At 38.7% G+C, this 24,369-nt stretch overlaps 1 protein-coding gene across 1 annotated transcript in view; it reads left to right on the top strand.

The window, feature by feature from the left end:
• Positions 1-2,863: 2,863 nt before the first annotated feature.
• ERICH3 (glutamate rich 3) overlaps positions 2,864-24,369 on the top strand; it is a gene marked incomplete at both ends in the record, with an annotated part of 145,727 nt that continues 124,221 nt past the window's right edge. Inside the window, 1 exon segment of the mRNA XM_079924004.1 lies at positions 2,864-3,033. Coding sequence (XP_079780130.1) covers positions 2,864-3,033 — 170 coding nt within the window.

Here is a 24,369-nt window from a genome sequence, read left to right as displayed (position 1 = left end):
TTTAAATTAATAAATGAATTTACACATTAAGAATGATCTGCTTTTGTTATTATGACATGGTAACTACAGTAAATTCTAGAGGAAATTAAAAACTGTTTTTCTAGTTTGTCTTACATATAGTACTTGCCTTACATCACTTTTACATCACTGTTACTTCCTAACAGTGTTCTGCGTTGGAAGTTTTATCTAAACTAAATTAAGGAATGATTACCTAGAAATCTTGCCATCAATATTATGTCCCAGGAAATGAGGTTTGATTGTTATTTTTGTTCTTGTTTTTCTTCATGTGATCACAGCCTCCTATCTGTTAGTATATCATATGGTTGATTCTCTTGACCTGATTTGTTCTGTTGAATGACAATTTCTTGTTTGAATGTGGAATCCTGCTTTCACAGTGAACAGAAAGCACTGCTAACTTCTATAAGTGAGGGCTGTCGTTGGCTTCTGGCTCTACGTGCCATGGCTGAAGTGTTTTTACTGTTAGCATTTTCCAAGTTTGTTTATTATTTCTTTTACAGGTTAGAGTCTTGTAGAGTGAAAAATAGCATGTTTGAAAAAATTGTTAAAAAAACAATGTCATGAACCTAGAGATTAGCATTTTATATACATTTCAAAATGGAAGATTCCTTCCCATTCAAAAAGATAAAGGAATAATTATTCCGCAAAAGTCAGTTTAATCTGTTTTCACATTTGCCTCATCTATAGAATAAGCTAAGGCATACTGCTCACTTAACACTGCACAATCCATTGATACAGTTCAGTTAATTTCAAAGGCAAAACTAGCCAAAGTTTGTGCATTAACTACCATATTTATGGTTATGTAGCATTGGGCATGTTCCCTGTACAAATCTCCTTGTCGTTCTAGTTCTGCTCTTGTCCCAATTTCAGCAAACTATGTTCACTGCACTGTTGGTGCTTATATACCAAGGGCTACTACCCCATTCATCAGTGCTGTCCCTGATACGAAGTAGAGAATAATTTGTAGAATCAACAAGCATTATTTTGCGTTTCAACCATCTGAATTTCTGTTCCTATTTGCTTTGACCTTAGAATTGTATTTGCTTAGGATCATATAATGTGTTAAAAGATCAAATGGATCAGCCACCCTGAGCCTAAGAAGGCAAACTGTCATGCCAAAGATTTACCATTTATCCATTATTTCAAAGTATTTATTGAATACTTAGAGTTTCAGAAGGCACCATGCTGGAATTTGAGGATACAGAGATGTATAAGACATAGTCAACATCTTTGAGCTTAGAGCTGAGTAGGGATGAGAGCTGAGTAAAACATGTGTATGTATAAAGAGATTTAATTTAAGGAATTTTCTCTTACAATTATGGAGCACGACAAGTCTAAATCTATGAGGTAGGCTAGCAGAGTTTTTATATTGCAGTATTAGGTAGAATTCTTTCTCTGGGAAACCTCAGTTTTTGTCCAATGCTTTCAACTGATTGAACGAGGCCCACCTGCGTTATTGAGGGTACTCTACTTAAAATCATCAGGTGACTCTCTGTAAACACATAAAACATGATGACATTATGTTGACACAAAACTGACCATCACAAAGGGGTGACATGGGGATACAGATGAGGGGCACCTAGTGTAGCTTGGGATTTCCAGTTACACATTTAATATTTCAATGCATTTGTTACCTCCTGCTATCCAAAGTAGCTTTGGCCATAGAAGTACCAAAATAACTTGGATGCTTCTGAAAGGGAAAAAAAATCAGGGAGCATTGTATAATGTCCTTAGCTCAGCTTTACTGAGACAAGAAATCCTATGTGTTCCAAGGGACCTCCACAATTCACAGTGTAAAAGCTTTTTCTCTGCACAAGACAGCTCAAGAACAGCAAGACCGATCAGGTCACTTTGACCTTGGCTCTCTCAGCCTCCTCAGCCATGTCTCACAGACAGGAAAACACCTTAGCTCAATCCTTAATTCTCTTTCCAACACTACCTTTTCTTTTGGTAGAGCGACTTTTTTTTAATGTCATTTAAAATTGTCATAAGACAATTTAATCCATAGGGCTTAGGAATAGCTCATATTGTGGGAGCTTCCTCCATCCAAGGAAAGAGCCTAGGAAATGTATCATAGAAAGAAATCTAGATCCACTTTGGCCTGTGTCAATGACCACTAGGTGTTGATGGGGACAGTCCACATATGTTCTTCAAGAGGGAGTCTAGGGCTTCCCTGGTGGCGCAGTGGTTGAGAGTCCGCCTGCCGATGCAGGGAACACGGGTTCGTGCCCCGGTCCGGGAAGATCCCGCATGCCGCGGAGCGGCTGGGCCCGTGCGCCATGGCAACTGAGCCTGCGCGTCCGGAGCCTGTGCTCCGCAACGGGAGAGGCCACAGCAGTGAGAGGCCCGCGTACCGCAAAAAAAAAAAAAAAAAAAAAAAAAGAGGGAGTCTAACACTGATCCCAAACTGATTGCATGATACAGATGCTCATTAACTGTGTTTCAAATGTGGCCACAGATGAGCAGTCTTGGATTTTATCCTTTGCTAGTTTCATGTAAAAATACCCACAAAGACTGCGACACTACTAATAACTAAAGATAAGAGGAAACCCTGTACCAAAGTCCGTTGGGAATTTATATTAACTTCAGTGTCAATCATTTGATTTATTGACCCACATTAGCTGCAGAGTAGGTAAGAAAAAGTCTCCGCTCAGTCACTGCCTCTAACGCAGGCCACAAGAGATACACTGCCTAGAGAATCAAACCCCTTATTACACAGAAATTATCTGAGCCAGCTAGGGATGTATGCCCAGCCCTCAGGATCCCTCATCTCCTTTAGAGACTACAGGATTCAATTTTTAGTACAACTGCAGATTCAGGAGGAAGGGGAACTTTGCACTCTCGGATGTACAGTCACCCCAGAGATGGCCTTGTAGATGGATGGAGAGTAGCAGACTCTCAGGTTGCAGCAAATGCTGGAGAGTATACAGCACTCATGCAAAGAACATTTGACTGTAGCAAAGCCAGACTAAGAATTGTGGAGCTGCTGACTGAAAAAAGAAGAAAAAGCACAATGTAAGAGTTGCAAGTTAAGTTTTTTATTTGGGACAGAATGAAGACTATAGCCTGGGAGACCAGATAGCTCTGAGAAACTGCTCCAAAGAGGTAGGGTGGGGGAGGTCAGTATATGTGTGATTTTGGTGAAAGGGGAGTACATACAATCAAGCACATATTTTTTGCAGAAGATTACTGCTAGTCACGAGGAGCAGATGTCACCATGAAGGATTTTAGTGCTTTTCTAAATACGAGGAGATGCAAGAATTGGGCTCATAAAATTTTCTCCTGAAAATAGTTATCTGAAGACCTGTTCTGCCAGTTTTTCCCAGAGCACAGAGTGCTCATTCCTGATCTCCGCCCTGAACTCCTTTCAGTGGGTGTTGAATGTCAGTAGCTGCAGTGGCTCATAATTTGATCATTGTAGAGGTAGATGGCAAGTGCCAATTTGTAGGTGACAGCAGAAGATGCTCATGCCCTAGTTGAGCAGGCACTGGAACTGGCACAAGCACTTAGGAGACCACCTCACTCCAGATGTATATCTGAAAAGAACTGAGCTCCCTCATGAGCAGGGAGGAGAGCCAGGGCACATGAAACCCTCTGGTAGGGTTAAGAGCATGGGTTATGGAGGCAAAAGACCTGGCTTTAAATCCTGGCTCTACTACTGACTAGCTGTGGAGTCCTGGGCAAGTTGCCTAGTGATTTGGAGTCTCAGTTTCCTTACATGTAACATGGTAGTAACATCTACCCCAGAGTTTGTACAAATTAAACAAGCTAATGTCTATGAAGTACTTATTAGCACTCTGTCTTACACAAAGATGTGTCTAAATAATTATTCTTTCATTTTTATTAGCCATAAAGAATAAGTTGAGAAAAAGGGGAAGAATGAAGAGGGAGCATCCTGAAATATGCAAAAAATAAAAGGAAACCCCCAACACAGATTCTCTATTTACAAATAGGAGGTACAGGTCAGCATTACTGACTACAGAAAACTTCATTGGTCATATGGATAAATTTTATCCCTCTCCAAAAATGTAAAGAAACGGGATGAGAAAAAAAAATAAGGTAGAGCAAATAAAAAACAAATACAAATGCAACTTTTGAATTATGTGTGCCCCCTCCAAAAAACCCAGGGAAAAAATAGTAGTTAGGGAAATCTTTACTGAGCTAACCAAAAGAGCTAAGTCTATTCACTGATAGCATATATTATGTCTATGCAAAATTAATGAAAAGTACTAGTAATAAGCATATCCTTTAAATTTCTTAAATTTTACATAATCAGATATTGGAAGGGAGTGTGCAGAAGAATCATTATTTACAGTTCTGTTATTTAAAACCTGGAGAATGCAAGAGAACAAATAGAAAAACTATGAATGAGTTCAGAGAGGTGGCTAATTGCATAATAAATATACAAAAATTTAATACAAAACAGTTGATCAGTTAGAAAATGTATTGGGAAAAGATCCCATTCACAATGGCAATACAACTATTACTAATTCAAAAATGGTAAATTATAAGTGACCAAATTTACAAGAAATGTACAGGATCTTAAAAAAAAAAAAACAACTATAAAACTCTCCTGGGTGACATAGAAGAACACTCAAAGAAAGAATTCTTGGTCAGATTCATGTGAAGATTTTCCTTCCCCTCATATTCTGGAAAGTCAAAGTAATTCATACTAAAATCTCAATAGGACTTTTTAGAAACCTGAAAAAATGTTTCTAAAGTTTATGTGTGTGTGTGTGTGTGTGTGTGTGTGTGTGTGTGTGTAAAAAAGGACAAATAGCCAGAAATCTTCAGGAAAAAAAAGAGTTGGAACAAGTCCCAGAAGATATGAAATATTTTTCCCCGAAGTTAGGGTTACTAAAGTAGAGACATAGTAGTCCAAGAATAACCATAGAGCAGTGGAACAAAATAGAATCTAGAAAGGCTTCTCACTTTTGTGGGTGATAAAAAAGGCTTTTCAGTGGGGGAAAAGTTACTCAATGAGAGAACTGGCTACCCATTTGGAAAAAACTAACTACAATCTGACTTCACATGCAATATCAAAAGACTTTTAGATGCTTCAAACATTTAAAATGTAATAAATGAAATTATAGAAAACAAAGACATGATAGAATATTTTCACAATCTTGAGAGGTGAAAAGTCCCTCCTACTATTACTCAGAAGCCCAAATTATGAAAGGAAGACCAAATTAGGAAAAGTAGAAAAAGATCTCCAGTAACAGATAAAGATTAGTAGACTTTAAAAAAGAATTTTTCAAATTAATTAGTAAATGATGAACACCCCACAAGAGAAGTGGCCATGAGTAGATAATCTGTACAAGAATAGATACATGTGGCTCCAAACTTATGGAAAGAGTTGTTCAACCTCTTAAGTAGTACAAGAAGTGGGCACCAAAGGACTATTGATGGGAGTAGAGAATTGTTTCTGTTCTGGAGAACAGATAATGTCTTTAAAATGTGGATTCCCTTTAATTCACTAACTCCACTGCAGGAATTTATCCTAAACAGATAGACATGTGTGTAGAGATACATGTCAAGATTGTTTTTATTGCAGCATTGCTCATCATAGTAAAATGATGGAAACAACCTAAATTTTCATCAACTGAGTGATTAAAAAGCTAATACATTCATACAGTGTAACATAATGTAGCAATTACAATGATCTTGTAGATCTTTAGTTACTAACATGGGAAGATGTTCAAGACATAGTATTAAGAATATTAAGTTTAAAAAGCAGATACAGAATATACATAATATAATTCTACTTCCATATAGTTGTCTGTGTTTACTTAATGCATTGCAAGACATACCTGGTAGGTATTTATCAAAATGTTTTATCTTAATGGGGGGGATATATATAATTTCCCCCAACATTTTTATTTTTCCAACAGTTTCAAATATATATATATATTTTTTTGCCGTATGCGGGTCTCTCACTGCCGTGGCCTCTCCCGCCGCGGAGCACAGGCTCCGGACGCGCAGGCCCCGCGGCCACGGCCCACGGGCCCAGCCGCTGCGCGGCACGCGGGATCCTCCCGGACCGGGGCATGAACCCGCGCCCCCCGCGTCAGCAAGCGGACCCCCAACCACTGCGCCACCAAGGAAGCCCTCAAATATTTTTTAACAAAAAGTTATTTCTGACAAATCAGTAGCTAAATTCTATTTAAGAGAAATGCTTTCTAAAATAAAAGATCTAGAGTTTAATATCAAAAATCAAAATAAGTGACATTACATCTCAGAGTCATACATTTATCTTACCTTGAATCTTCTGTAATTGTACATCTGCACATTCAGAATTAGTTCTTACCTGTGTTGATAATTCATGATTTATTCTTATGACATGCTCCATAGAAAATTATAGTGTATTTGTACTCAATTTGCACTAAGTGGATCATAATGATTTATTTATTTTATTCTTGTTTTTTGAAATAATACATTGTCCTCTGAAAATACTCTCTTTTCTTTTAAAAAGATAAAGTATTCTTCAGATGATAAGAACTATCTGATCTTGGGAAAATTTTGTGTTTACATTCCTAGTAATGAACTCTCAGACTTCACTCACGGTTAAAATAAAACCCAAGATGAACCTGGGTTCATCAATTTGTTTTGGACGTTTATTTTGATTGCAGCATCACATTTGAGATCCAACTGAAAGCATCACTTCTAATCAAAGCAGTTTTAGTAGGTGTGACAAATGCTTTTTTACAAAATCGTACCCTTGTATTATTTGGTGAACTATTATTTTCTTAGGAATTAACACTGCAATTCTATTTCACAGTTTATACATGTAGTTTGAGTTTTTACATGTCTTGCAGTTTCTTTCATCTTAGAGTAGGTTTTGAGTTTATTAACTGGTTTCACATATTCTTGTTTACAGACCTATCACTAGCTTCTAAGTGCATCTCAGATTATGTTCCTTTTATGTCTATCCAATTACATTTCCACATAAATGAAAACTCTAAAGTGGCTGTAATTTTTTTGCCTCTTTATCATCAGCCTGCTGGTTAACCAAATGAGGAATACTGTTTTCCAGAGTTTTATTCCACCCAGTGGTAGGCAATTTATCTGGAATTTTTTTCTCTCAATGAAGAAAATACTAACCCTATTCACACAAATTTATGTGCATCCTTTTGTCTTTATCTCCTGTTTCACTGGAAGTGATAACTTCCCTTATTAAGCATAATTTTTCTGTCTTTTCTCTGAATCCCATTGCTCTGGCCTCTTCATGAACTTTGCTCTATCATTTATCCCCTTAATCCTGTATCTTCATTATCTCCTTTAAAATATAAACACCTCAATTTCTTTCCCATCTGGACTTCCAGAACATCATTCTCCTGATACCCCTGGACACTTCTCAGTTTTCTTTGCAAACATCGCTTCTTCCACTCACCTCTTAAATGTGGATGTGCTTTACTTTCTGTGACTCCTTCCTGTGTACATTGTCCTTGACTGGCATCCCCCTTGTCTTTATGCATTCCCTTATACTGAACACAGGCATTAGTATCACCTTTGAGCTGATGACTCTCCAACATTTATCTCCAACCTGCTCTAAGGCCTATATATGGACTCCCCACTGGGAACCAGCTGGATGTTCCACAAACCTCTCCAAATCAGTATGTCCAGAATTGAATTCTTCCCAGTCACAAACCTTTTATTCTTCTTGTATTTCCTGTCTCAGTGCATGAAGACAACTTGAACCTGGTGACCAAGGTCCAGCAGTCATTCTCTCTTCTTCCCTCTCCTGTGTCCCCAGTCCTTCATCCAGGTGGCCACCAAGTTGAATGGATTCTATTCTCTTTGTACTATGGAACCTGACTCACTGCCAGTGCCTTGGTCTGAACTGTCCGTGCTTCCTGCTTGGAATTCTGTCATGGCGTTCTCACTGGCTGCTCGGCTTTTATTCTTGCCCTACTTTAAATCCATTGACCACATGCTGCCAGAGTGTTCTTTGTAAAAGTCCTGATTAAAATCTCTTAATGTGTTTTAGGAAGAATGATGAGCTCCATAGCTTTGCACAAAGGGCCCTGCCTCTTTAGCCTCAGCCTTCACTATGTGCGGGTCTTACCAAACTACTGGTCCTTCCTACAATATACCATAGCCTTTTATATCTCTGTTCTGACATGCTTTTCTCCATTTCTCCACCTCCCTAAATCTTATTCATTCATCAAAACTTAACTGACATGACTGTTCTGATCACCTTCTAGTCACCCAGGTGGTGAAGGAGGGATCTCTTGCCCTAAATAGTGTGAGATGGCTCAACACACAACCCAACACTGGTTAGAAGAGACTAGCAAGAGTTATTAGTCACATATCCTCGCAGCCCGGAGAAGAGGGCACTGAATGCGCTGTGGGGCCACATGGGAGGTGCACTTGGGGGCAGAAGAAGTCAGATGGGGTGTGGGAAGCAGGCCTTGTAGGAACAAGAGGATAGGGGACCCCGTGGTTCCCACTGGGGGATGTGACTTGTCTGTTCGAAGTGTTTCACAGGCTGGCATTGAGGGAAAACCCATTAAGTTGAGGACAGGATAGATTGCAGCCGGTCCGACTGATACAGGAACTAGCTGGGTGGGGAGACTTTCCCGCCAGGTGAGGGCTTATCTGGCAAGAGCAGAGGAACTCAATGGCTAAACTTTTAGAGCCTTGTGAGGCTCAAAGAGGTCAGGGCAGCACATGGAATTTCAGGCCTTCCAACAGGATAAGCTCCTGGAGAAAGTCTTCCCTAACCACCCCTAGTCAGAGTCAGGCACCTTTCCTCTGTGCTTCTAGGGTAAAACTGAACACTCGCCACCCTGCCTAGGGTTTTAAACTCTTTTTGGAAGAAGATGGGTCTACATACACCCACGCACACACACCGCAAACATAGAAACAAATAAGCACATCGTACGCTGTTGCAGTTTACTATTTATTTGCCTGCTTCTCTGACCAAAGTGGTGTAACTTTCTTGAGTGCTGGGGCTCTGTCTTTCATTTCCTAAATCCGTCTCTGTGCCTCACACACAGAAGGAACTTAGCAAACATTTCTTGAATAAATCAATAAATATTCATTGTGTATTAATTTGTGGAACATACCCTAATTGTTGCATTAAAATTTACTCAAAGTGCGTTTTAAAAGTAAAAATTTGGGGCTTCCCTGGTGGCGCAGTGCTTGAGAGTCCGCCTGCTGATGCAGGGGACACAGGTTCGTGCCCCGGTCCAGGAAGATCCCACATGCCGCGGAGCGGCTGGGTCCATGAGCCATGGCCGCTGAGCCTGCACGTCCGGAGCCTGTGCTCTGCAATGGGAGAGGCCACAAGAGTGAGAGGCCCGCGTACCGCAAAAAAAAAATTCAGGCCACTATGATTTCACCAAGGAATAGGGAATTTGCAACCAGGTGGGTCCAAGCACTGTGCCCATTTTTCCCAAGGGTGGGGGGTGGACAGAGGCAGACTGGGGGACTGGAGTGCCCAGTAGAAAAGCAGTGGCACTCAGGTTCTTGGAAAGTAGACTCAGTCTAGACAGCCCTGAGTCCCCCAGAAATACTTGGGGAAGATTTTTCAGGGAGCTGGATGCCCTGAGCCAGTGACTGAATTCAAATAACAGAATTTGTGTTATTACTGTGACTGTGACCTCATTTACGTCACTTCCAGTACCCAGGGGGTGAGGACTGGAAAAATTTCATACTCCTTTCTAAAGTGATTAGAGGGGAGAAATCAGCTTCCAGAGCAGAGGTAGTTTAAAATCCTTTTCCCTTATTTTAATTATACCTGCTCTTCACCTTCACTTAGTCCCTTCATTCATTTGATCCCTCATTGCCCCTCAGTCCATTGGTCTTAACCAGCCCTCACATTCCATCAAGCCTAGGCTGGTCACTAGAACACCCTCAACTACCTTCAAACACCGTCCTACAAAAGCTCCTCAATGAAACCTAACCCTGGACCAAACCCATAATCAACCTTCAATTTCCAGCCTTATTTTCACCACTTGGCTTCATCTACTTAAGTTTAGCCAATCGAATGTAGCATGTGCTGCTCAGCCTTCCCCTCTGATTTGCCCTTCAGACTCAGAACTTACTTTACTTCTGTCCATGCCATTGATTCCCCACTTATAATCCTTCTTCCAGATAAAGTTGGAAAGTAATCATTTGATTAATTTTAAGATGATTTGTATGTATTCCTGTGTGCAGTATTTAGAAGATGAGCAAGACATTCTTCCCTCCGGTAAGTAGGTGGAATGTGGGAGCAGCTATTCATCAGATGTCACTCAAACCATTTATGAAAGCAAATTTCTATAAATTTAAAAAACAGAATAGGAAAGAAGATGGAATGGCTGAATCTTAGTATGATAAGCAGTTGCTAATCAGGAAGAGTGAATATTTTCATCTTTCCATTTAACTGTCTTGCACTAGAACTTAATCTTCTTTTTTTTTTTTTTTTTGCGGTACGCGGGACTCTCACTGTTGTGGCCTCTCCCATTGTGGAGCACAGGCTCCGGACGCGCAGGCTCAGCCGCCATGGCTCACGGGCCCAGCCGCTCCGCGGCATGTGGGATCTTCCCTAATTGGGGCACGAACCTGTGTCCCCTGAATCGGCAGGCGGACTCTCAACCACTGTGCCACCAGGGAAGCCCTAGAACTTAAGCTTCTTGAGTCGAGGAATAAGACCTAACAGAGTGCTAGCCAAGGGCAGGCACTCAAATGTTTGAGGAATCAAGAGTATAAAGGTGGGCTAGGTTTTCCTACCTGTAATTTTCTTTCTCAAGTTACACACACACACAATGTATATCATATATATATGTTTAATCTGAAGTTTAAATTGTGTCCCAGAAGAACACACAGAGGTATGTATACATGTTTGTACCTTAACTATAAATTACGAAATTGATATTTGGATCAAGTATGTGCTATCAAAGCTCAGCTCATGCCATCTTGCTTCAAAGAAAACCTCACTTTGGATGATTAAGAGAAAAAAAGATGTGCTTAAAAAAATAAAAGTAAAACCAATCCATCAAAACATTTATTTTCCTATATTATTTCATTTGGATGAAACAAGCATGTAACCCTCTTAACCTTATTTAATTTTTACCTTGAAAACTTTTAGCAGCCTAATTCTTATACTTATATTCTAACTACTGAAAGTGCATAACATAGGTCAGTATTAATTTTTAGAATGTCAATTCAACTTAGTAGAAAAAAAAGCAATTGATGTGCTTCAGTAATAACTTCCACTTGTTTTTAACTTGTTTTATTAAAACTTGCAATTCTATTTAATTGGCATGTAATTTAATTGCCACGTAAGTTATTTAATTATATGCTATAAATGGAAAATATTGTTTATAGGCAATCATATCTCTTTTGTTAGAGTCTGGAATACTAGATCTTCCTCAGTCTCATCTTTATATGTAATTCCTTCATGCTGATTATTTGCCTTGCATGATTGGGTTATATCACATATTAAATTGATTTTGCCATTGTTTCTAATGGTGTGTGTGTGTGTGAGTGTGAGTGTGTGTTTGTGTGTGTTTATTGTAATTCAGAGGGCCAAAATTTAGCCTACTTGATTAATGAAAACAGAAGCCCAGAAGACCCGTGTTTCTTTCTGTACGGAAAGTAGAGTATCACGATATTTCATGCACGCCATTCATGGAGGCATGCCCTACCCTCCAATCTTTGCCTAATTCCAGCATATTACTTTTGGAGGTAGTCAGTGTTCTACCCCAGAAGGCTGTTCTGATCTCACTAACAGGTTAGATGGCTTTTCTCCACATCCCTTTAAGCAGAATAACAGTATTGAGTCAGACAGAACTAGGGTCTAATCTTTATCTTTCACTAGTGGGGTAACCTGCAGCCTTACTTAGTAGGCCTCAGATTTCTTGGTTGTAAGTCAGGGATAATAGTTACTTACCATATTGGGTTGCCGTAAAATATATTACATAAATCTTACTGTGCCTTCCCACAATGCTTGGCCCAGAGAAAGCTTGTGAAAATTTTCTTTCTCTTCAATTAAGTGCTCAAAAAATACCTGTTAAATGAGTGAATGAATGGCAATTATCGATTTTTCCCAGTTGTACTGAGGTATAATTGACTACAATTACCTTTGACTTGTCTGAATCCCACTGCTCTGTTTGTTTGTCCAGGGATGGGCGATGGTCTTTTGTCTCAAGTAAGGTAGAGACTAGTACTTGCACATAGTAAGTAGTTGGTAAATTGTGAAAACCTCTACCTTTCCCATCTGATGAAAACCTTTTGTAACTACTTCAAATAAACATCATTCACTTAACAAATATTTGTTAAGCACCTGCTCTCAGGCAGGCATTGTTCTATAGGCAGGTTATACATCAATGAATATACATCCGTAAATTCATAGCATTTACACTTTAGTGGAGAGAGACAGTGATAAGCAGATAGACAGGTAAGTACATGGAATGTTGAGTGATGATAAGAGCTATACAGAAAGATAAAGCAGAGTAAGGGGCAAGCGAGGGTTGGGAGCAATTGCTATTTTATGTAGCTTGGTCAGGGATGCCTCCCATGAAGGTGATATTTGAACAAGAGATCTAGAAGAAATGAGGGAGTCAGGCATGCAGATAGATATCTGGATGTAGATCTTTCCAGGCAGAGGGAATAGCAAGTAAAAGCCCTGAGGAAGGAGCATGTGGTGGGTTTCAGGAAGATCAGGGAGCTGTGACTGAGGGGGAGGGAGAGTAATAGAAGGTGACAGCGCAGTAACAGGGAGCCTTATAGATGTGGAAATACTTAGATTTTTAATCTCAGTTAGAAGTGTACCCATTAGGGTTTGGATACAGAAATAAAAACACTTTGTAAAGCAGGGAGTGGTTTATACAGAGAATAAGTGCCTTGAACATCACTGGAAGGGAAAGGCATAAAACTTGCCTTTTTTGGTATTTGCAATACAGGGAAACAGACTAGAAGGAGGCCCCAATAGAAGTTGAGATGTAATCACTGGCAATTCACTTATTATCCACCACTGGCAGCCACAGGAAGAAGTCAAGGAAATACATGATCTGAGTTGTTTCAACAAGACCACTCTGGCTGCTGTGTAGAGCAGGAGTCCCCAACCCCCAGGCCTGTTAGGAACCGGGCCGCACAGCAGGAGGTGAGCAGCGGACCAGCCAGCGAAGCTTCATCTGCTGCTCCCCATCGCTCCCCATCGCTTGCATTACCGCGTGAACCACCCCCACCCCAACCCCGTCCGTGGAAGAATTGTCTTCCACGAAACCGGTCCCTGGTGCCAAAAAGGTTGGGGACCGCTGGTGTACAGAATATGCAATGGGAGGCCATTACAATGATCCAATGAGAGATAACGGTGTTTGGTGTAATCTTGTGTTAGAAGAAATGTTATAATCTAAGTCCACTCACTCATTAAACTGATGTCCTTCCTTCCTTCCTTCCTTCCTTCATTCAACAGTTTATGTATTTTACTACAAAACAGATTGCATCTCTAAATCTTGCAGAAATATACGTGTGTGATCTTACTGAAAACTGATTAAACAATTCTGTAAAACCAAGGGTGAAACATGTATGGCTATATGAATCAAAGCTTAGTTTAAAATCATCTTGCCTATGATGGTTAAATACATCCAAAGATTTCAATAGATTTAAAATAGTTTTCTTTCACTCATTAACATCAAAAGAGAAAGCAGTTTATCCCTTATTTTGAATCCACCTGGCTACATGTAAAGCGTGTCAAAGTTTATGGGAAAACTGGTTAAGGACAATTGGTCCCCCACAGGGCGGAAGAGGGCCAAAACAGCTTGCATGTTTGGCAACATTGCTTATTTATCTGACCCTCATGAAGACTCACTGCTTTTTTTTTTTTTAACATCTTTATTGGAGTAAAATTGCCCTACAGTGGTGTGTTAGTTTCTGCTTTATAACAGAGTGAATCAGTCATATATCAGGATACATATATCCCCATATCTCTTACCTCTTGCGTCTCCCTCCCACCCTCCCTATCCCATCCCTCTAGGTGGTCACAAAGCATGGAGCTGATCTCCCTGTGCTATGCAGCTGCTTCCCATTAGCTATCGATTTTACATTTGGTAGTGTATATATGTCCATGCTACTCTCTCACTGTCCCATCTTACCCTTCCCCCTCCCTGTGTCCTCAAGTCCATTTTCTACGTCTGTGTCTTTATCATTGTCCTGCCCCTATGTTCTTCAGAACCATATATATATATATATATATATATATATATATATATATATATATATATTTTTTTTTTTTTTTTTTTGGATTCCATGTATTATGTGTTAGCATACAGTATTTGATTTTCTCTTTCTGACTTACTTCACCTTGTATGACAGACTCTAGGTCCATCCACCTCACTACAAATAGCTCAATTTCATTTCTTTTTATGGCTGAGTAATAGTCCATTGTATACATGTGCCACATCTTCTTTATCCATTCATCTGTCAATGGACACTTAGGTGGCTTCCATGTCCTGGCTATTGTTAATAGAGCTCCAATGAACATTGGGGTACATGACTCTTTTTGAATTATAGTTTTCTCAGTGTATATGTCAAGTAGTGGGATTGCTGGGTCATATGGTAGCTCTATTTTTAGTTTTATAAGGAACCTCCATACTGTTCTCCATAGTGGCTGTATCAATTTACATTCCCACCAACCGTGCAAGAGGGTTCCCTTTTCTCCACACCCTCTCCAGCATTTACTGTTTGTAGATTTTTGATGATTGGCCATTCTGACTGGTGTGAGGTGATACCTCATTGTAGTTTTGATTTGCATTTCTCTAATGATTAGTGATGTTGAGCATCCTTTCATGTGTTTGTTGGCAGTCTGTATATCTTCTTTGGAGACATGTTTATTTAGGTCTTCTGCCCATTTTTGGATTGGGTTGTTTGTTTTTTTTTGTTATTGAGCTGCATGAGCTGCTTGTAAATTTTGGAGATTAATCCTTTGTCAGTTGCTTTGTTTGCAAGTATTTTCTCCCATTCTGAGGGTTGTCTTTTGGTCTTGTTTATGGTTTCCTTTGCTGTGCAAAAGCTTTTAAGTTTCACTAGGTCCCATTTGTTTATTTTTGTTTTTATTTCCATTTCTCTAGGAGGTGGGTCAAAAAGAATCATGCTGTGATTTATGTCATAGAGCATTCTGCCTATATTTTCCTCTAAGAGTTTTATAGTTTCTGGCCTTACACTTAGGTCTTTAATCCATTTTGAATTTATTTTTGTGTATGGTGTTAGGGAGTATTCTAATTTCATTCTTTTACATGTAGCTGTTCAGTTTTCCCAGCATCACTTATTGAAGAGGCTGTCTTTTCTCCACTGTATATTCTTGCCTCCTTTATCAAAAATAAGGTGAGCATATGTACATGGCTTTATCTCTGGGCTTTCTATCCTGTTCCACTGATCTATATTTCTGTTTTGGGGCCAGTGCCATAGTCTTGATTACTGTAGCTTTGTATTATAATCTGAAAACCAGGAGCCTGATTCCTCCAGCTCTGTTTTTCTTTCTCAAGATTGCTTTGGCTATTCAGGGTCTTTTGTGTTTCCATACAAATTATGAAATTTTTTGTTCTAGTTCCATGAATAATGCCATTGGTAGTTTGATAGGGATTGCATTGAATCTGTAGATTGCTTTGGGTAGTAGGGTCATTTTCACAGTGTTGATACTTCCAATCCAAGAATGTGGTATATCTCTCCATCTGTTTGTATCATTCTTAACTATTTTCATCAGTGTCTTCTAGTTTTCTGCATACAGGTCTTTTGTCTCTTTAGGTAGGTTTATTCCTGGGTATTTTATTCTTTTTGTTGCAGTGGTAAATGGGACTGTTTCCTTAATTTCTCTTTGAGATTTTTCATCTTTAGTGTATAGGAATGCAAGAGATTTCTGTGCATTAATTTTGTATCCTGCTGCTGTACCAAATTCATTGATTAGCTCTAGTAGTTTTCTGGTAGCATCTTTAAGATTCTCTATGTATTATCATGTCATCTGCAAACAGTGACAGCTTTACTTCTTTTCCAGTTTGGATTCCTTTTATTTCTTTTTCTTCTCTGATGGCTGTGGCTAAAACTTCCAAAACTTTGTTGAATAATAGTGGTGAGCATGGGCAACCTTATCTTGTTCCTGATCTTAGAGGAAATGGTTTCAGTTTTTCACCATTGAGAACGATGTTGGCTGTGGGTTTGTCATATATGGCCTTTATTATGTTGGCTGTGGGTTTGTCATATATGGCCTTTATTATGTTGAGGTTAAGTTCCTCTATGCCTACTTTCTGGAGGGTTTTTATCATAAATGGATGTTCAATTTTGTCAAAAGCTTCTTCTGCATCTATTGGATGATCATATGGTTTTTCTCCTTCAATTTTTTAATATGGTGTATCACATTGATTGATTTGCATATATTGAAGAATCTTTGCATTCCTGGGATAAACCCCACTTGATCATGGTGTATGATCCTTTTAATGTGCTGTTGGATTCTGTTTGCTAGCATTTTGTTGAGGAGTTTTGCATCTGTGTTCATCAGTGATATTGGCCTGTAGTTTTCTTTCTTTGTGACATCTTTGTCTGGTTTTGGTATCAGGGTGATGGTGGCCTTGTAGAATGAGTTGGGGAGTATTCCTCCCTCTGCTATATTTTGGAAGAGTTTGAGACAGATAGGTGTTAGCTCTTCTCTAAATGTTTGGTAGAATTTGCCTGGGAAGCCATCTGGTCCTGGGCTTTTGTTTGTTGGAAGATTTTGTTGTTGTTGTTGTTGGAAGATTTTTAATCACAGTCTCAATTTCAGTGCTTGTGATTGGCCTGTTTATATTTTCTGTTTCTTCCTGGTTCAGTCTCAGAAGGTTGTGCTTTTCTAAGAATTTGTCCATTTCTTCCAGGTTGTCCATTTTATTGGCATATAGTTGCTTGTAGTAATCTCTCATGATCCTTTGTATTTCTGCAGTGCCAGTTCTTACTTCTCCTTTTTCATTTCCAATTCTATTGATGTGAGTCTTCTCCCTTTTTTTCTTGATGAGTCTGGCTAATGGTTTATCAATTTTGTTTATCTTCTCAAAGAACCAGGTTTTAGCTTTATTGATCTTTGCTATCATTTCCTTCATGTATTTTTCATTCATTTCTGATCTGATCTTTATGATTTCTGTCCTGCTAACTTTGGGGTATTTTTGTTCTTCTTTCTCTACTTGCTTTAAGTGTAAGGTTAGGTTGTTTATTGGAGATTTTTCTTGTTTCTTGACGTAAGATTGTATTGCTATAAACTTCCCTCTTAGAACTGCTTTTGATGCATCCCATAGGTTTTGGGTTGTAGTATTTTCATTTTCATTTGTTTCTAGATATTTTTTGATTTCCTCTTTGATTTCTTCAGTGATCTCTTGGTTATTTAGTAGTGTATTGTTGAACCTCCATGTGTTTGTAGTTTTTACAGATTTTTTCCTGTAATTGATATCCAGTCTCATATCATTGTGGTCACAAAAGATACTTGATACAATTTCAATTTTCTTAAATTTACCAAGGCTTGATTTGAGACCCAAGATATGATCTCTCCTGGAGAATGTTCTATGAGCACTTGGGAAGAAAGTGTATTCTGTTGTTTTTGGATGAAACGTCCTATAAATGTCAATTAAGGCCATCTTGTTTAATGTAGCATTTAAAGCTTGTGTTTCCTTATTTATTTTCATTTTGGATGATCTGTCCATTGGTGAAAGTGGGGTGTTAAAGTCCCCTACTATGATTGTGTTACTGTCAGTTTCCCCTTTTACGGCTGTTAGCACTTGCCTTATGTATTGAGGTGCTCCTATGTTGGGTGCATAAATATTCACAATTTTTATATCTTCTTCTTGGATTGATCCCTTGATCATTCTGTAGTGTCCTTCTTTGTCTCTTGTAATAGTCTTTATTTTAAAGTCTATTTTGTCTGATATGAGAATTGCTACTCCAGCTTTCTTTTGATTTCCATTTGCATGGACTATCTTTTTCCATCCCCTCACTCACAGTCTGTATGTGTCCTTAGGTCTGAAGAGGGTGTCTTATAGACAGCATATATACAGGTCTTATTTTTGTATCCATTCAGCCAATCTATGTATTTTGGTTGGAGCGTTTAGTCCATTTACATTTAAGGTAGTTATTGATATGTATGTTCTTATTACCATTTTCTTAATTGTTTTGGGTTTGTTATTGTAGGTCTTTTCATTCTCTTGTGTTTCCTGACTGGAGAAGTTCCTTTAGCATTTGTTGTAAAGCTGGTTTGGTGGTGCTGAACTCTCTCAGCTTTTGCTTGTCTGTAAAGGTTTTAATTTCTCCGTTGAATCTGAATGAGATCCTTGCTGGGTAGAGTAATCTTGGTTGTAGGTTTTTCCCTTTCATCACTTTAAATATGTCCTGCCACTCTCTTCTGGCTTGCAGAGTTTCTACTGAAAGATCAGCTGTTAACCTTATGGGGATTCCCTTGTATGTTATTTGTTGTTTTTCCCTTGCTGCTTTTAATATTTTTTCTTTGTATTTAATTTTTGATAGTTTGATTAATATGTGTCTTGGCATGTTTTTCCTTGGATTTATCCTGTATGGGACTCTCTGTGCTTCCTGGACTTGATTGACTATTTCCTTTCCCACAGTAGGGAAGTGTTTAACTATAATCTCTTCAAATATTTTCTCAGTCCCTTTCTTTTTCTCTTCTTCTTCTGAGATCCCTATAATTCGAATGTTCATGCATTTAATGTTGTCCCAGAGGTCTCTGAGACTTTCCTCAATTCTTTTCATTCTTTTTTCTTTATTCTGCTCTGCAGTAGTTATTTCCACTATTTTATCTTCCAGGTCACTTATCTGTTCTTCTGCTTCAATTATTCTGCTCTTGACCCCTTCTAGAGAATCTTTAATTTCATTTATTGTGTTGTTCATCATTGTTTGCTTTCTCTTTAGTTCTTCTAGGTCCTTGTTAAACGTTTCTTGTATTTTCTCCATTCTGTTTCCAAGATTTTGGATCATCTTTACTATCATTATTCTGAATTCTTTTTCAGGTAGACTGCCTAGTTCCTCTTCATCTGGTGGGTTTTTGCCTTGCTCCTTCATCTGCTGTGTGTTTCTCTGTCTTCTCATTTTGATTAACTTACTGTGTTTGACGTCTCCTTTTCGCAAGCTGCATGTTCGTAGTTCCCGTTGTTTTTGGTGTCTGTCCCCAGTGGCTAAAGTTTGTTCAGTGGGTTGTGTAGGCTTCCTGGTGGAGGGGACTAGTGCCTGTGTTCTGGTGCATGTGGCTGGATCTTGTCTTTCTGGTGGGCAGGGCCATGTTCAGTGTTGTGTTTTGGGGTGTCTGTGACCTTATTATGATTTTAGGCAGTCTCTCTGCTAATGGGTAGAATTGTGTTCCTGTCTTGCTAGTTTTTTGGCGTAGTGTGTCCAGCACTGGAGTTTGCTAGGTGTTGGGTGGAGCTGGGTCTTCACGTTGAGATGGAGATCTCTGGGAGAGCTTTCACCATTTGATATTGCGTGGAGCTGGGATGTCTCTGGTGAACCAATGTCCTGAACTTGGCTCTCCCACCTCAGAGGCACAGATCTGACACCTGGCCAGAGCACCAAGACCCTGTCAGCCACATGGCTCAGAAGGGAGAAAAAAAGAAGGAAAGTGAAAATTTAAAAAAAAAAGTTATTAAATAAAAAATTATTAAATTTTTTTTAAAAATTAAAAAGTAATAATAAAAAAAGAAGAGAGCAACCAAACGAAAAAAAAAATCCACCAATGATAACAAGCACTAAAATCTATACTAAAAAAAAGGACTGACAGAACCCTAGGAGAAATGGTAAAAGCAAAGCTATACAGACAAACTCACACAAAGAAGAGTACACATACACACTCACAAAAATAGAAAAAGGAAAAAATAAAAAATATATATCTTTGGGAAGTCTGAAGTCTTCTGCCAGTGTTCAGTAGGTGTTCTGTAGGAGTTGTTCCATATGTAGATGTATTTCTGATGTATTTGTGGGGAGGAAGATGATCTCCACATCTTACTCCTCCGCCATTTTGAAGGTCTCCCCAAGGCTCATCGCTTCATATATCAGGATGCGGTAAACATTCCCATAAAGAAATCAAGATAATGTGGCCAAAGCTAGTTTTTTATAAGAAACTTGGAGTTTTTGTTTTTTTTTCAATTCTTGCATCTCAGACCAATGTAAAATTCCAAAATATGAATAAATGCCACCTGATGACATTTAAATTAGCATCTGAAATACATGTTGTAGATATTAAGCAGATGATTCAAAAGTAGACTTTGTAATAAACATAATTTTTATTTCTTTTCTTTTTTTTTTTTTGCGGTACGTGGGCCTCTCACTGTTGTGGCATTCTCCCATTGCGGAGCAAGGCTCCGGATGCGCAGGCTCAGCGGCCATGGCTCACAGGCCTAGCTGCTCTGCGGCATGTGGGATCTTCCCGGACAGGGGCACAAACCTGTGTCCCCTACATGGGCAGGCGGACTCTTAACCACTGCGCCACCAGGGAAGCCCTAATTTTTATTTCTTGATCAAATATTTTTACAGGTAAAAATAATTCAGCTTGCCTGTTTAGTTACTATAGGACACATGTTTGCAAGTTATGGTTATAACCACATTACCCAGCAACATTGACTCACTTTATGTTGTGAATTTTTATTCTCCTTTGTGCTGCTTTTAATATACTCAATACATACTTTTTCTGATAATAATACTGTGTATAACAATTATTCTTGTGGAACCACATAATGTATTAAGTGAAACTATTTTAAAAATGCATATCTTCTGTAGGTAGTACCCAAAGAAGTTTATATATATTATATATATATTATAACTTTGGGTTGTTAATCCAACAGTTACCTGATTTCTTTTTTAAAGGTTCTATGTTTTATTTAATGTACCCAATTAAAGGAGGGACATTATATTGTTAGGTAGTATAGATGGTTAGTTAGTTAGATATAGATGGTTAAAAGTATAAGGTTTGTTTTAAAGCTGTAAAGTTATGTTTTTATATAGAAAAGACTTGAATTAAATAATCTGTTGTCACACTTCAACTGTCACAGGTCAAATATGTTTACTGAAGAAGAGATTTTTAGTTTATTTCTAGAAAATTTCCTCACACTTTATGGTTTTAAGACTATTGTTTGATGGATGTATATGATATATATGTACACATACATACATGTGTGCATATACGCATACATATATGTGTATGTAGTGTGTACATACAGATATTTTGAAAAATGAACTGAACTATCCATTCCTGGAAGGTGAGGGATTTATACTGTTTTTCATATTTGTATCTTTCTTGGCAGCTCATTCATCCAAACACCCAGCAAATTTTTGTAGAATAAATGAATATAAGTGCATGCCTTTTTCTGATACTCAATGGACAAAATGTATTCTTTAGAATTACTTCGACAGCAAGGGAAACCATGCTCTCTTTTGTATTATACGTAATTTCTCAGTTTATAATCATAGCTGTTCATTTAAGATTTTTAAACCTTCCTTTGAAAAATATTATGGTGATCTGAATTTCCCAAAGATCGTGGGTGTTTTTATGGGAGTACTTAGGCACTGTTGATACAAATTGCTGTCTCTGGGCCCTTGTTTACAAATTGCGTGCATTAAATGTTTTCAGGTGTAATCAATATTTTTTGAAAGTCTCCAAATTTAGTTTGTAAAATTGCATGCCTGGCTTGTGGAGCAATTACGCTTTCACGTGATGAGAAATATTTTAACTCTTTCCTAACGTCACATACAAAGAAAAAGAAGAGATCTGCGTTAAGAGACAGGGTTTTCTCTCTTTGTTTAGGAAAAGAAATGTTCTTTTTCTTTTTAGCCATATAAGCATAAAGTATCTTTAAAAATCCTTGTTTCTCAGAGTCCACATCCAGACCTCCTCTAATACTGGCTGATGCTCCTTTCCAAAGCACTTTCTACTCTGCCTATCCCCACATTTCCTGCCCCAATTCAGGTTCTCATGTCACTAGCGCTCTTTTAAACAGCTTTCTACTTCACCTGCCTGGCCTTCACTAGTCTTCCTCCCTCCCTCCACACTGCAGCCAGGGTGATTTTTCTAATGAGAAAATCTGATTGTATCACTGTCACGCTTACATCTTCCTTCCAGTGGTGCCTGAAGCCTAGATCATAAACCCACACTTCTTACTTGAGTTTTCAAAGTCCCTTGGGATTGGGTCCTCTCCAGCTCTCCAGCCACATCTCTCTCCATGCTCGCTGTGCTCCAGGTGAGTTGAAATAACTTCTGATTTCCAAGGTGCAGCCCCTTCCCCTCCGCATGCCCTGCTTCCTACCTTGCTTGAATGGCTGCAAGTTGTTAACCACGTTCTGGTGTTAAAGTGGCTTGACCTCTTTGGAAAAATTGGTGTAGCGTTAAGTACTTAGATTTCAAATTCTCAGATTAGAAGCAAGGTTTTAAAAACAGGAGGAAATTTAGTAAAAATTCAAGGCTAAACGGAAATGTTAATAGAAAAAATACCCCAAAATATTGTAAAAAATAGGATACTCCCCTCCCTGCCCTGACTTAGGTAAAAAAAAAATGCAACCAACCCTCCGTCCCCCTATTTCTCTTAGAAAAGTCACCCAATCTCACACACAAATAAAAGTAACTTGATTTGCAGATCAGCTCTGGGATTCTACACTGGCCCCAGTTAAAAGTTGCCTCAGAAGACCTATTCATCTTTCAAGACTTTGGCATCACCACCTCTGTGAAGCCCTCCCTGATCATGAGAGTAAATTGCTTCTGTAGGCCCCTGTAGCATCTTGTGTGTCTCCAACCCAATTACTGTGCTGACATACACAATTGTAATCTCCCTACAGATCGGTGTGCAGACAGATATTTCTTCCCCAGTAGATGGTTAGATTATTGAATGGAAGGATTATATCTTGCCCTATTAGTAGTTCCAGTACCTGTCACAGAGCCTGAGACATACCGGATAGTCACGAAAGACAGGTTTGTTGGAATAAAATGTATCCGGGAGGACCCTCATCTGAAATAGTTTTTGCTGCTGTTGACAAAATGCAGTTTGCTCCTCACCAGCAGGTGTCGCACTAGCTCTACGTTTTCAGCACGGTTTTTGGCTTTTCCGTTATGCTCTAACATATTAATTGGGTTGTTATGGGAAGGAGATGATAATTTAGGCACTGTTTACAGAATAAAACTGATTTAACCTTCAGTTTTTCTGTGAACAGTTTTTTCAAACGTAGTGTTCCAACTGAAATTGCCAAAGTAAAAAGAAGACTTCAAATTTAAAAAATGATTAGAGTGAAATAAAAATTCAAGACGGGACATCAAGTTAAGAACACAGGAAAAATGTGAAGCACGAAATCAACACCTCAGAATGGTAATGGCACAATAATAGCTATAGCCACACAACTGTTTCTTTCCATCTCACAAGCAAAATGCAAATTGTGTTTGATATTTGACCAAAAGTGCTTAAAGAAAAACAAGGTCCAGAATAAAATGTGCTTTGTTTGTAGGATATCTTTAACTTTGAGGACAAGATCCTGCATAAAGAACTTTTAATCACAGACCTATGAACATTATACCTGTAATACTTTCACAACCTGAGAACCAGGGAACCAGAGAAACAGACAGAAAAGGAAACAAAGGCGATGATAAATGATCCCTGGAAGTATGAAGGCATACAGTGAAGAGAATTTTTAAAATAAGATAGAAAATAACCAAATACGCATTACCAAATACTTGCAGCTCAGTGCAGTAAAGGGGAGATTGAGTCTTGAAATCAGAAGATCAGGGTTATGGATCCTAAGACTAGCTGTGTGACCTAGGGCTATATAGATTGTCCTCTTAGATTGTCTGTATTTTCAAACATAAAATAAAGCTGATATCCAAACGGTGTTGTGAGGGTCAAATAAGATAATGCATGTTAATACTCTTCATGTTCTTTGAAATGCTATATGAACATAGAGTAGTATTAGAGGAGAAAAGTGAAAGTAACATTTGTTTAGCATCTACCCTGTGGCAGGTAAGTGCTGTGGGGAGGGGGGGCACTTGGCATAAAAATACCTTCAATTTCTTCCAATGGGCAAGACTCGCCTAGTCAGTGATTTGCAACCACAGCTCACTGTTTTCACTCTTAGCCATCTCTGTGTTCCAAAACACATGTCTCAGATAGGAAAATTATAGATATTACTACCCATCCCTCAACGTTGAAGGATCTTCATGAGGGGTGGGCTTTATCAGAATTGGTAGTTTTCAGCACCCAGCTGGCTTGTGGTAGTGGGGAGTCAGACTTAGTGCTTCTAAGGAAGCTCTGGATGTGTTTGCCAGCAGATTCCTGCTCAAAGTTTTTTTTTGAAGGAAAAAGATGTAAAGGAATCTGTCATCACATCAAGAGCACATATACCTCTTAGACCTTTTTGGGCAGATAGATGAGA

Source organism: Stenella coeruleoalba, assembly GCF_951394435.1.
Source record: "Stenella coeruleoalba genome assembly, chromosome: 1".
NCBI lineage: Eukaryota > Metazoa > Chordata > Mammalia > Artiodactyla > Delphinidae > Stenella > Stenella coeruleoalba.
Note: the sequence above shows the minus strand (reverse complement) of the source record. Positions and strands in the feature narration are given on the sequence as shown.